This window comes from Tympanuchus pallidicinctus, unplaced genomic scaffold (genome assembly GCF_026119805.1).
Source record: "Tympanuchus pallidicinctus isolate F22 unplaced genomic scaffold, pur_lepc_1.0 scaffold16, whole genome shotgun sequence".
NCBI classification, from domain to species: domain Eukaryota; kingdom Metazoa; phylum Chordata; class Aves; order Galliformes; family Phasianidae; genus Tympanuchus; species Tympanuchus pallidicinctus.
In genome coordinates, this window is record NW_026294679.1 from 2,453,641 (window position 1) to 2,468,337 (window position 14,697).

General features: G+C 44.3%; 2 protein-coding genes across 4 annotated transcripts in view; one reads left to right on the forward strand and one right to left on the reverse strand.

Moving 5' to 3' along the window:
- The window catches only part of DOCK1 (dedicator of cytokinesis 1), a 273,286-nt gene that overhangs the window by 141,444 nt on the left and 117,145 nt on the right, over positions 1–14,697 (reverse strand). The gene's annotated exons all lie outside the window — the stretch shown is intronic.
- Positions 1–14,697, forward strand: part of INSYN2A (inhibitory synaptic factor 2A) — a 43,768-nt gene that overhangs the window by 560 nt on the left and 28,511 nt on the right. Inside the window, exon 2 of one of the 2 annotated variants that reach the window (XM_052677059.1) lies at positions 12,347–13,451. In XM_052677059.1, the coding sequence (XP_052533019.1) occupies positions 12,352–13,451 (1,100 nt within the window). In that variant the 5' untranslated portion in view covers positions 12,347–12,351. Of the gene's footprint in view, positions 1–12,325; positions 13,452–14,697 lie in introns of those variants that run through there. The other variant, XM_052677060.1, reaches the window with a different exon arrangement.

Sequence of the window (14,697 nt, forward strand, 5' to 3'; positions counted from 1 at the left end):
CCGCCGGGAAACAGCAGGGAGAGCCGGCGGCACGGCGCCGAGCGGGCGCGGAGAGCGGAGCCCAGCCTAGGAAGGGTCGCGAGGAGCTGCCGCCGCTCCTTCGCTCGGCGCCGAGAGATCCTCGCGCAGCGCCCAACTTGCGGTGTGGCACTTCGGGGCAAACCGGCTCTAAAACCGCCTCCACCTCAAGGCCACCGTTCTGCGGGCGAGCAGTGCTGGGAGGCAGCTCCTCGCCTGGGAACGTGCCCTTAACGCTCCGAGCCCCCGTCACCAGCACCGCTCGATGGGAGACGGGGTGGAAACGCAGCGGGCAGACGGGACGCCGAGCATCGAGGTCAGGAGCTCCCAGCAGCGAGGGGTGCAGGCTGCACAGGGCGGCGGGGAGGCGGCAGGGGGACGCGGAGCAGCGGGGATGCAGAGAGCGCGGCTTGAAGCTCGCACTGCCGTCCCCCAGGGCCTGGCCACGGGCCCCAGCGCTGCCGTGGGATGTGGAGGTGGTGGAGCGCTGGGTTTGACCTTGGGGGGCTCAGCTGCTGCGGGGAGGGTTCTGCTCCTGAGGTCTGTGGTCAGGAAGTTTGCACGGAGCTGATTTTCCCACCCCTCAGCAGCGTTATATTTTTCTATGAAACATTGGAAAGTAGTGAGAAAAGACAAAACGGGTCATGCCTAATAGAAAGGAGATTCATCCCTATGCTTAAGTGTACGCTGGCGATTACTGCTCGTAATCACAGTGCTGACAGCAGTGCTGTATATATCAAGGTTAAAATCTCGCTGCTGGATGAAGAACTCCTCGCTGAAATCACATGGCTGTCACCATCCGAGCCATGTGCTGCATTTAATGCAACACTGCAAACAAACACCTCTAGTAGAAACAACCGGTGTGGAGGAGAAGGAACACATTCCCCAGGAGAGGCCGAGGGGTGTCCTACCAGCATGCCTCTGCCTTCCTCTCACTACAGCAATTCTGTTCCCCAAGTCCAAAAAGCAGGTGCAAGTTAAAAGCTGCATTTTGTTCTGGCATTACCAGTGCACACGAGCAGCTCGGATGGAGATCTGTCAGAGCCCAGACATCACTACTTTGTCACCCACAGCCCTGTTCCATACAGTGGTGGCACAGTCCTTGGCTTCAGTGGAAATACATGATGTACATTGCTAATCTGAGTGCTCCTAATGAGCAGCTGTAAAATAAAATTACCGCCCTCGAGTTTAAGGTGCTGTTGCACTGCATTTAAAGCATACTGCTGCCCAGAATGAGCTCACTGGAGAAGGCTGACACTAAATAAGCTTTTTTTTTTTTTCCCTGTTGGTAAGGACATCACAATGCCCTTGATGGGAGATGCGTTCTTTAGGGCTCCGTAATTATTACTGCCGAATATATTTTAAGAGGATGCTCCAAATGTTTGTAATCTGGAGTGAAAGCCTTTCCCCAGCCTGACCGCACGCAGACAGAACCAAAAGGCAGCAGGGAGCAGCAGCGTGGCTCAGTCACTTACCAAGGGACAACACTGCACCCTTCCCACTAATGAAGCACACAAACAAGTAGCTCCTAAGATCACCGCTGCGTTTCTTTCCCAGTTAACTATTTCAGTGTCAGAAATCTTGTCTGTATCACAGATGCAGAGCATTCGTAATAAATTTGGAGGCAGATGAGCAGCTAAATTGATGCAGATGAACATGTAAGGAGAGTCGAGCTGAGAGCCCAGAGCCTGCACAAGCAGCAACCCGGCGTGTGAGCTGGCTCCTGGTGTGCACTAGCAGGGACTGAACACTACTGGTCAGCACAACACTTCTGCTGCCAGAGACCCACAAACGACACAGGGAGACGTTAATGTTTTGTTTATCCTGTGCTGGAGAATTTCAGAGCAACCAAACTCTGTGCTGTGGCTGATGGGGGAGCGAGAGCTGGGGAAACCTATCAGCTTGCCAAAAGCTAAGCTGTGCTAAGAGTAAGGATACCTCTGCAAAGCAACGGAGCTGCGTATCGCACGGCAGCTCCTCGCACAGCCACAGTCAACTTGGCAGGGAGAACTTGGGATGTACAGTCACAACATTCACAGTGCTTGGGGAAATGACACACAAAGAAAGCTTGCTTAAATCACATATTGAAAAGGTGTTGTTTCACGCCTCGTGACAGCCACTATTTGAAGCACTGCTGAAAATCTATGCAGGATTAAAAAACACGCTAGCAACCAATCTGTACCTGTTTTACAGCACAGCACTAACTTACATCTTGTCTATCTTTTTAGATCCAGTAGGCTTGAAGGAAATGAGACAGCAAACATTTTAAGTAAAAAAAAAACCACCTCAGTGTGGTGAACGCGGTGGGAGTTCGACATTCAGCCTTCTGAGAAGTAGTGTTTGCTTTTATTCTGCTCAGAACAATGCTGTGTAACCTATGGACGTACACAGGTGCGACTCCCTGGGTACCAACAGTCAGTCTTAAACGATTATTGACTGCACAAAAGATGATCAGAGCATTCTCCTGTTTTAGTGGCACATCACCGCTTTGAAGTCAATTGACTCCAAGGCTACTACTTTCAGGCAGAAAATAGGTTCTCTGCTGGATGATCCCGTCACACCTCAGAGCAGTTCCACTTGTTTGCAGATTTGCAATGCCCTCTGCCTTAAATCACCCGCTTTCAAGTTACACACAGGAATAGCAGTCCCATAAAGGTATATGTTGTAACAGTGACAACGCAGTGTTGCATCAGCTGCTTTTGATGTCCTGCTCTTTACCTACTTTTTTTTTTTCCTATCAGTGGCAAAAGGGCATGGGCTGATTGTAGTCCAGCAATAATTACTGCAGCCAAATCCATGATTTAAATACAGAAGCATAGAAGGGAACATGGGCCATTTTCACTGCCTGAACAACATGGGATGAATGTAAAAGCCCTGGCTCTGGAGGCCCCCAAGTGTTGCAGCACTTGGATGCGGATCTGAACTTCTTAAACTCTCATTACAAGAGGAGATTCTTGTCCTTATGAGGAGGTGCTGAGGTTCCATCACATGCCCAGCTCCCAGATCTGGGGAGTTTTCTAGCAATGGCCTCAAACTCAGCCCATGCTGCATTAAACATCTCTGTAATGCCACCTCGATCTGCATCTCTGACGCTGCAGCCACCAACACTGAGCTGGAGCAGCCCATCTGTAACCAGTTATATGCTGTCAGGGATATGACTGTATGGCTGAGAGTGGACAAGCTGTATATGAAATGAGACTTTGGTATTCACTGTCAATACAGGAGTCCTGAATAAAGCTACTCCTGCAGAGCCACTCCAGCCTGGTTCCTAAAATCCTCTCCTAACAAACTCCAGTTCCATTGAATGAGTTAGAAGAAACTGCAGTCAGATGGTGACCCAAGAACACAAATGCACGTAACTTCTGCAGTCAATTTACCAAAGACCTGAGGTCTTCATCCTCTGTGTGCATTTACTTCCATTTGCCCTGAAGCAATGATTCCTTGTTATTGGCACTGAAACACTACGGACTGAATCCCAGCTTGAACTCATGTTCCCACTATCCACGGGGAAGAGAAGCAAGCAGCTCCTGTTATTTTTGCCCATCCATGATTGCTGCGGCACATTGTTATAAAACTAAACAGTTTTGCCAACAAAAGCAAAGGCAGGGGAACCTGTGTGGCGTGGAGAGAGGAAGAGTCAGCAGTTAACAAGAGGCAGAGCACAGAGCTGCCACCAAAGCGCATCAGGGAGGAGCGCTCACACCTGAGCTGCTCTTGATGGAGGCCATGAGGTCAGAGCTGCAACCCAACCAAGCCCCTCATGTTTGAACCATGGTGTGACTTAAATGTTTAAACAAGAGCCTCCATCCTGCTTAATATAAAACTAAGTAAGCAGGTTTGTCAGTTCAGGACTGTGTTGTGAAGTTAGAATATGGAAAGTGGTTTGGGGCTTGTTAGCTTCGGCTCTCCTTGGGAAAAGAAGGAAGAAGAGAGAATTCAATCAAATCAATAGCATTTGTGATTTATATGTAAATAAGAAACATTTACAGCAAGCCCAGTCTCCTTCCAATCATTAGTAATTGGTTGTTCGTGCCCATTTTGTTGTTACATTCATTATTCTTTTCTGCAAATACAGTCAGATATGAGGAGAGAGCTGCAAGTAAAGACATTTGAGTTGTGGATCACTTTAATACATTTTTGTGTATTGAGGCCATCAGGAAATAAAATACTGCAGTATCTCTTAGAGCTGACAAAGGAACAGACAAAACATCCCAATGCTGAAGAAAGTAATTCAGCAAGAAATTATGCTTGAACTGCCTGTTAACACCAAGAACACTGATCCCTTCTATAAGCTGGGCCTAAGTTGCTCCACTCAAGGTGAATCTGTGTCTTTTAGCAGTCCAAGCTGAGCAAGCTGGTGAGAAAAATGTGTTACATTCCTGCATTCACACTTTGTGTGAGTATAAAAACACACAAAGCCTCGATAAAAATGATGCAAATTATCTGACTAGGAGGCAATTCTGGTGCCTAGAGCGTTATTCAGGCAATTCCGATTAATAATAGGGGGCTTCACAGCCACAATCCCACATTCCAGATAAGCAGAGTATATAACTCAAGCTGACAAAGGGGCCATATAAAATCCCTAAGAGGATCTTTAATTATTATTTTAATGCACTTCCTCATCGTCCGTACCACAAATAACCCATCCTACAACACCAGAATGTTTTGAAAGCTCTTCCTCCACGTTGTCTCACAGGTTCACCAAGCCTGGAGGCAATTTACATCTCCACACCATCCACGCATGCTCACATTGTTTTCCCCTTCATTCTCCATCCAGTTCTCCCCGTATCGAACCAAAATCAGTTTTTCTTGTGATCTGGAACACCTGTGCTGCCCACAGGCTCCACTCGTTCCACATTGCTCATGTGCAATGAGAATTTGAGACTCTGAGATTTGAGGCTTTTGCAATTCACGTTTGAATTTAACACAGCTTCACCTCACATCAGAGTTGAGCTCTTCCCTCAAGTTATTTCAGAAACATTGTAGAACCAGCTTTCAGGAAAGAAAATTTACACAGCACAGCAATTAAGTACCACTCTTCAGGTAGCCAGTGTTCATTTTCACACCATCCTTTCCTGCTGCAGAAGTCAGACTGATTTGTGTCCCTCTCTCCTTTCCCACCGTCAGCACACTCAGCTCTAACTGCACGCTAACAATTTACAGCTGCAGCAAAGCCAGAACCAGAACCTGCTTGAAACTAAAAGCTGCTCGCAAGTGTCCTGCTCGAGAAGGTGAAAATTACATGGCATGTATTTCCCAGTGACAGCACTGGAGTGCAAGTGCAAATCTCCTAGACGGATGTTATTCATCAATTAACGCCCTGCTAAAGATGTCAGGTTTTAGCCCTAAATTACCCAACCACATCCTCCAGCCCCGCTTCACACCCTCCTTACACCTATCTGCATGGAACTATAATCCAAGCAGAAAGAGCTGGCAGTGCTCTGATGCCTTGCAACTGCTGACCTCTGTCTGTCATCTCCCATTCGGAGCAGGCTGGAGCACAGCCTACACAACTGATCTGCCCTGCAGTGAGGTTCCCATCGCGTGGCACCCAACCTTCATCCTGCAGAAGGGAGGACGTAAGGCTCAAGAACGGAGCTGGAATCTACTTCTCTCTTTCCATCTTTATCTGCCCAACAACGTTTGAAAAGCTAGGATGAGAAGGAAGACAAACTGTATTTGGTGTCGATGCTTGCAGCCGAGGCGTTCCCAGCGCCCTGGGCCCAGATGGCTCTCTCTGGAGGTCTGACCATTTGGCAAACCCGTGGGCTGAGGCTGAGGAACAGAACTGCTTTTTCCTGTCATCATTTGATGCATTTTATCTTTTTTTTTTTTCTTTCCTCTGAACACCCACAAAAACTACTGATGTTTACTGAGAACAATTAAAGGTTTGTATTAAACAATAATGCAGATAAGGAACTGTCCTTAAGTTCCTATTTTAACAGCTTGCTGCTTAAATTATTGAACAGAAACTGCCATAGAAATGAAAAAGCCTTGCAGTGAGAGCACACTGGCTTTTGGACTCCTGGAAGACAGTACAGTATAAGCAGAACTATTTGCAATTCTCCTAGCAACACATCCTCAGCAACATCCTTGTACTACGAATATCAGCTGTAACGCTGGAAGAGTGGCACGGATTTACATGGCAAAATAATGCTAATAAACCTTTCCCCAGATTTTTATAGTAGCAATAGCTGCATAATACATAAAGAAAAATAAGCATAATTCTTGTAATAGCACTGTGATTCTTTCCAGTACAGTAAATTCTAGCAAATGTTTGATATTGTAACAACTCTATGAATGCTGTGAATTGACAGGGAACATCTTTTGACATTGAATTTGTTCCAATATGAAGTAAATAGTTATTAACTAAAACCACAGGGGTCTGTATTATGTAAGTGCAAATCTATTAGCATTAATATTCACTGCACAAACATCTTAGGGGAAAATCCTGTACATCTTATTGTACAGGATTTTATCACCGTGGACAGATAACTCGATCTTATGCATGTAATAACATAGGAAGCATCAAAAAGCAAGGATTACTAACAAACTGTCCTCAGAACACGTAGCAGACATCAAAATTGTAGAAGATAACAAACATCAGTTTGTGCATTCAGAGAAACTGTTTTGTCAGGGAATTTTAAATAGTTTATCCTGCTCTATGTAACTTTTCTATCTGAAATTCCACAGGCTTCTTATATCATATATTTTATTTGTAGCCACTTAGCTGTAAAACTAAAGCTCACAAGAGCATTTAAAGGCATTTACAGTCCATTTCAGCCATTAGGTAGGATATTGTTTTTATACTTCGTACAGCGCCTACCGATGGGTGGGAGAAAAAAAAGGGAAAATCAAATGCCACGCGATCCTACTTACACCAAAGGAAGACTTTGGAGGCAATTAAGAAGCAGTCACATGTCATCACTGAAACGAGATGATCGATAGATAGAACGGTACAGTTGGAACAGACCTGCAAAAATCAGAGCCCATCTGCCTGCTTGTTTCTGGAGCTTGCGCTAACAGCCATCACAGCTACCAGAGGTCTCTCATCAATAATGCAGGAAGACAATCTCACAGCGTCTCCAGACCACGGAGTGAAAAACCCCAGTTAGGCAATTGGTGGTAATGCTCTGTAATTCATTGAAGTGGTACAAACTTCTCAAAACAGGAAGATTATCTGGCTATGGCAGTTTGCCCTCTGCTTGATAAAACACGGAGTATCTGGAAGCAGCAGTAAGAACGAATTCAGCACTGAGCAATGACTGAGGAAGTTCAAGAGAGAAAATGCAAGTTCAATGCTTAAGGGGTTCGGAACAGAGTTTAAAAAAAATATTAGTTTGACATTTACCAGCACTGCTAACTCTATTATTCTACATGAACTATTCTGATAAAAGGAAGACAGACTGCTCTACCACGTCAGTTTTCTATGTCATAAGGCATAGTGGTTTTTTCCTAATAGCCATCGGTACTGTTTAAACCACAAAAATGGGTCAGGCCTTAAATGTATCTGCAAGTCACATTTCATCCTCATACTTGCGTATTAAACTTCTGTAAAAACTGTAACGTGGAAAAAGTTTCTGCAAACAGCTACTAATTAATCAATGGCTAAGATGATTAGTATTTCCCAATACATTTCTTACTTATCAGCCCAGTTTTGCTCATCAGACTTCACTCATTTAGCACTCAGGTCACTGTCATGTTATTTTTTAAGTCTGCATCGTAACAACATGGTTGGTTAACAACAGTGGATTCCTCTGAAAAGAGTGAAAACGCTCCTAAAATAGGTGAAAGTCATAATGTCTGACAGTGGGAGAAACAAAAACATACCATCAGAGGTAGCCTATTGAACTCAAAATTGCAAAAAATATTCTGATTACATGTACAGTATCTTGCCATCACTGGTCTACACAATGGTACATTTAGAATCTACCAAGAAAGTAGGCTTCCATCTTGTGTTGTAGTCACAGGCAGTCAGAGTTTCCTTCTAATGTCCATTTTAATGATGGAAATAGAGACCACGTGTATACTTAAAAGACAACTTGTAAAATCATTTTTGAAAAACAAATATATGTTATTAAATTTTACAATGATGCATAAGGACAGTATGCAGGGCAGGATTTCCCATGAGGAAGTAGAGCCTTCAGAAGCCAGAACAAGCTGCATATCACCAATGACCTTTCCTATACACAGCAAAGTCCAATCATTTGCAATCCCCTGAGTTGTTTTTTTCTTTAAGCTATTAAATACATCCACCACAACACCATCCACATCCACAGACACCTTTGTGCTGTTCATGTGTGCACAGAAGTTTACAGCTACATCTCCAGTGCCTTTATGGGGCCTGAAAACACACAGATTGGCATCTCTGCTTGTCAGCTGCATTTGGAAATTGGGAAGTTTAAGTCCACACTGTTAATTAATACATACTGCTAGGAACCAATGCACCAAATAACTTGAGGAGGAAACCTAGGCAGTTCTTACATGAAGGGTAGAAAGGGAGGCATTTATTTAGCTGAACAAAGAACGCGGTTTCCATGACTTACCCTGAAGATTCTGTGCAAACTTAAGGCTTCTCTGTGTACCATTTTATTACTATCATTTAATAGTTTACTTCCATTTTCAAACATAAGGGAACCCTGCTTAGGTGTAATCAACCAGGAATTTATAAACAAATCCAGGCTAAAAACTGAAAAATAAGCTCTGTGATTATTAAATATTTTGCTTTGCAAATTGTGTCACACAATCAGGGTTTGTTTAGAGTAAGTATAGACAAATAGTATAAATGTGTTATCTCTGTTGGCATCTGCAACTGGGATGCAAATCCAAAGCTTTCCTGAGCCTGGTGACAGAGTGAGCCATCAACTCTGCCATACTTATACAGATTCTGAATCTCCATCTCAGTTGTTTCCCAAAGTAACCAAAAAACCATGCAGCCTGTAGCACATTTTACAATTGCCCACTTTATCCGTGGAGTCCTTGTACTCCTGCATACACCACGTTGAGTAACGAGCAGAATTACAGATGAGTGCGTGGAGGAAAGCAAACAAATGATACTGAGATTTCCTTTTCCCATTTACCAGACCAGGTCCAGGTCTGGTCAGGTCAACATGCCTATGGCATCTTCCTGTTCCCCATGAAATCAACATGAATTTTGGTACTACGTTTAGTGGAAAGAAGGCAGACCTCCAGCACCGTGTGATCACAAAGACAAGTGGGGTGATTAAACGTGACTCCCTAAAAAGTACACTGTATTGTCTAAGTAAACCAAGATTGAAGCCAGCACCTTGTCCAAAACATCAGTGAAACAACAACAACAAAAAGTATAGTAAAAACTTTCCTGTGTTAAATAACCAACTCAAAATCAACTCTTTGCTCAGTCGTTTTGCTTTCCAACGAGCGCATGCAGTTCACCTTGGAGACAGACACAGAACTGAGCAAAAATGTAGTTCTTTTGGTTGCTGTAATTCTTAGTCACAGATATTGATGAAATTATTAGTCCAAGATACTAGAGCTCTAGATTAGCTAAATCAATCAGGCCTGTGCTACTGAGAAAGAGAAACAAGATTTTGAAGAGTCAATTATTGGCTGTTGAAGGCATGCTTAAAATGAACTGCAGCACGAATAGAGTGCCCTGTTTATCTATTTCTATTCTGTAGAATATCACCAGACTCCTGGTTTTGTCTGGGCTAGAGACTCCATTAATTCTGCCTGTTAAGTCACTCCAAACAGACCCAGGGATCCACCAAGATGAAGGGGTAATGTAGTGTCCCAAATAATCTGAAAATGGAGGCAGTTTGGATGTGTACTAATAAAATATCAAGCCAGTACTTTACAATAAATTGAGTGTTATTTTACAGTAGGATCCACTAGCAAAGTGCCAGCAAAACCACTACTCCAGGGATGCTGATTACTTTAAGGTATCTTAAGTGATGTCTGCTGGAAGCGACTTCCAGATCTAACAACCAATTTTTGTAAGCTTCTTCTATAGGTAAAAATGCGTCCTCTTTTCAGTCATAATTCCTCTACTTCATAAGTATTTCACATCCTTCTACTACATCATATTTTGTAAAATATCTTAACGGTACAAAAAGCCACCAAACAACTACTGGATACGGTGGTTCTTGCATTGCTTTTATTCATTTTGGGGGCAAATTCATTGATTTACCAGATCTAGGAGAGTTACGGAGGACTTGCTTCCAATAGTTCTGTGTTTATGAAACTGCAGAGTTTTTCTTTTAACGCCAGCTTTTATAACACATCCTAGCCAGGACCGCAAAATGGCAGGCTGATGGCTGTACAGCTGTTTATCTTACTGAGCACTTCAATACTCAGTAAAGAATTCTAAGCTCTCACCTTTAGGTAGACAGGTGGACATATTTCTACCATCACTACCTTTGGAAGATTTGAACCAATGGGATTCTGTATATAGGGGTCAAATAGGGGTATAACTTCAAACATCAATGTAATAACTTCTGCAAACATAATACAATTAAGAGGCCCCTAAGCACTTAGTATTGGATACTTACATTCTACATACAGCACAACTGTACCCTCAGCTGGAACAGAAAATTCCTAATATTCCTATGTAGTTCACTTTTTTCCTGCAAAAATGTCTCCATCTTTGTATATCATTTATTGCAGGCACAGGGATAGCTGACCTCACACTCAGATACCCCAGCACAAAGTGGAAGACCACTGTGACACCATATTCAGCTTCAGTTTCATCTTTAGGCCTCCCTCCAGCAGTTCCACTTTAGAATCCCGTAACAGGAGGGGTCACACTGGTATCATGTATTATGCTTACACATATTTGGTTTGAAAACTCACATATAGCAATCTAAGATCCCATTATTTGAATGCCTACGTTCTGAATTTTCTCCCTTTTTGTTCTCTTTAAGGACTTTCTTCTGCCTCACGCAGATTTAGACAGAAACCTCCCTTTGAAAGGAGCACTTCTCACTCACTGCTACCTGAATGTGACAAATTAGGTAGAAAAAGGCAACCACACAGAATAGCTCTTGTTTGCAAATCGCTTGAACCAGGGGAGCAAAATGATGATCTTTAACTAATGACACGTTTGCTGGAAACTTTTGCAGGCAATTAGACAGCCCAGAAGCCCAACCTTGCAGTATGCAGGTTGTCTGCCACGCGTTCTTGCATGTCTTAGTAACTCCTAGGGTTACAATTACTTTAAAACAAACAAAAAAAGAAACCATCAACATTCAATTTACCACTGAAAATGGCCTCTCTATTACGTTTTCTTAAATTAAAACTAATATAGCCTCATCATAAGGATTCACTCGAGAGCTAATTTTGTAAAGCATACCCCATTGTGGCAATTAACTCTTCAAGTTGAAGAATTTTAATCAAAAGAGTATTTCAGATATACCATACCTGAAAGTCCCTATATTCATTTTATATTTTAGTCTGGGTCCCTCTGAAGGCACATCAGTGTTGAAATAGGAGATATGTGCAGAAATCCTGGATTAAGTGAGAATTTGCTAATTCAGTAAATTTCAGAGTTAGGGAGGAATTTGTGCAATAGGAGACTAAAAATGACAACCTCAAATGAAGTGTAAAAATGAGGTCTTAACCATCCAGTTACTACAGATCCCACATGATCTGTGCAGAGATAGAGCTGGTGGGGTTTTTTTGCTCTGTGCTGTGTTAAGCAGTTGACATCTTTTCATCCTTGAGGAGGTGCTCATATTTCAATAGAAGATTAAGTCATTGCTGTGACTCATCACAGGGTTTTTTTTGTTGGTTTTTTCTTATATTTTAGTGCTTTAGGATCTTTGGGGATAAGAAGCTCTGTTATAAAGGTATAGCAGCGCTTCTGGTTAAAGTGGGTTGGTTTGCATTTGAAGCAAAATTAATTTACACACTGCTGTCTTCTTCCACCGACTTCCTGAGATCACAAAGTTTACGCATGCAGCAATACCAACCGCTTGCTGATAATTCATCTACACCCAGACTGTAGGTTTAGCTATGAGGTAGACTTAAAGAAAATCCAGAGAGCGACAACTGGAATGAGAAATTAAAGAACCCCCTCGCAAGGACGCAGATGTATTACACAGAGGAACCGAGAAAAACTCACCTTGTAAGCGAGCACACTGTAAAAAGCAATGCCAGTTCAACACTTCTAGCAAAAGACCAACATCTAATGTGAAAACCTGTGACTTAATTAAGGGAATGGAGCTAAAAGGGTTGAGGGTGCCGGTCATTTCAGTCAGAACACGGGGACGCGGCTCACATCTTGCAAGCTTTGTGAGTAACTGCTATTTTGTAACACGAGGCTTTTCTTTTTGAACTGTTTTTAATGCAGGCATCATGGTGAGTAAGGAGCCCAGCAAATGCTTACTCACCACCTCGGAAAGCGAAGTTGAGCCCGCAGCTTCGCTCGCTTTGGAGATGAAATATGCACTGGATCCCAACCGGCAGATAAAGAAACGCAACAAAGCCCTGCAGGTGAGATTTAAGGATATCTGCGAGGCCCAGAACGAGCAGCGGGACAAGCAGCTCTCCACCACCCAGGATACAGACAAAAAAGAAGCCAAGCCCGTTTCCTACAAAACGGCGTATCGCAAATACATGACGGTGCCGGCCCGGAGGTCCATCCCCAACGTCACCAAGAGCACAGGAGTTCAGACATCCCCCGATCTCAAGAAGTGTTACCAGACCTTTCCTCTGGACCGGAAAAAAGGGAATATCATTAAAAGCGCCTCGGCCGTTGACACCTTTAAGAGTGAGAACAACGGCTTCCTGATAGACATTAAGGAGAAGGACAGCAGGAGCTCAGAGGACGGCAGTCAGTGGGGCAAGAAGGCCGGCAGCCTGCAGACGGCCGAGTTCATCTCCCACGTGGGCGAGCGGGCAAGCACGGGGCCCGGCGCAGCCTGGACCTGGCAGGGCGCTGAGCTGCACGGCTGCAGCCTCCTCAACGCGGCCGAGCCCAGCAAGGGCAAGCCGGGAGCCGAGGAGTCGGGCCAGCCCCTCCACGGGAGGGTGTTTAAGACAGAAGTGGCCACCGTCTACCTGCCGGCGGGCGGCCCGGACGCCTCGCAGCCCGAGCCCGACTGGTCGCTGTGCCCGGCGGGCGAGGAGGACAAAAAGAGGACCGTGCATGTGAATGGCGTGCAGGGCCAGGCGGGAGATGCGGCCGCCTGCCCGCCGCAGGCGCAGTGCCGGGCCAGCGAATGTAGCGAGCGGGGCCTGCAGGTGAACGCGGCGCCCATGGAGGCTGCGCAGCCCTGCCAGGCTGCCGTCGCCCTGAGCGAGGAATGCCAACAAATCGTGCCTCACACGGAAGTTGTGGACTTGAAAGCGCAGCTTCAGATGATGGAAAATTTGATCAGCTCGAGTCAGGAAACCATCAAAGTGTTGTTGGGTGTCATACAGGAGCTAGAGAAAGGAGAAGCTCACAGAGAAGGGTGAGTGCAAACTGGTTTAAATGCTTTCTCCTGTACGTGCTGTGGTGGGTTTTGCCCAGGTCGGTTCCCATCAGCAGTCCCGTGCCCCTCTGCAGAGCACTGAGTTCCGCCTCCTATCACTCAGCTGTACATGCTGGGAGTCCTGCAGAGCCTGCCGGCTGCACGAGCAGATTTGCTATCTGCACATCGCAGCAGAACGTCCTCGGGTAGTCATGTAGGGAAAGCTTACATTGTATCTCTGCTGCTCAAAATACATGGGGATGTAATGAGCTGAGGCTCATTGGCACCGAGCTCCTGCACAGCTTTCTTACGAGCTCGGAAGCAGCCCCTCCTAAGCCAGGATTTAAGGCAGCAACCTGACATGGCATGAGGAACAGGAGGGAGAATCCTCACTGTGTAAGAACTTAACAGACAGGGAAAGTATTGTAACTCCGGATACCATTCACAGCATATGAATCCTGTTTGCTTTGCTTTCACTTTCTGAAACGTTTAAGAAAATGGAATAAGAATTTGGAGTATCAAGTCTTTGTAGCATTCGTACTTTCCTATACATGATAAACTCTTAAGGACAAAAGAAAAGGTTCTGTTTACCCCTAACTTATGCAACTGCCATCAACTCTGAATGCATCACAAGCACTGGTTCCTGTAACACAATGCAGTCTTTACTGAGAGCTCAGCCTGTCTCTTGCATTCTCTAAAACATTTTTCAGACTTAGCTGCTAATACTTATTTAGCAAATACATTCACTATGTGCATGCACTATAAAGTTATGGTTTCTGAAATCTGGACTTTAAAATCAGAAACCAGTGGATCTTGCTACTTAAGGCAGTATGTCCTCAAATTTCAGTCAAAAACATACATCTTAGATTTGTAATTTAATTTTTCCTCTAGCAGTGTGGAAAGTATCTGGTTAGCCCTAAGTATTGAGAAAAATAATCTTAGCTGTTGGACAAATTCTTCAACACCACCTTAGCATTTTTAGCTTTTTCTAGAGCTAGTCATAGTGCCTTGAAAATATTGTGTCAGTTCCCAGATCTTCGTGCTGGAACCTTCTTGCTCCAGCTGAAAGCAACATACGGATTTTCATTTTTTCATAGTTATTCTGAAAACCTATTCCTCTGGCTTTACTAACTTACAAAACTAAACAGGAATCAGAAAGAGATGATGGTAATCCTTGAGGTCTGTTCCAACCCAAGCCATTCTGTGATTCTATAACATGATGCTTGTCAAATCATAAGACACAGAA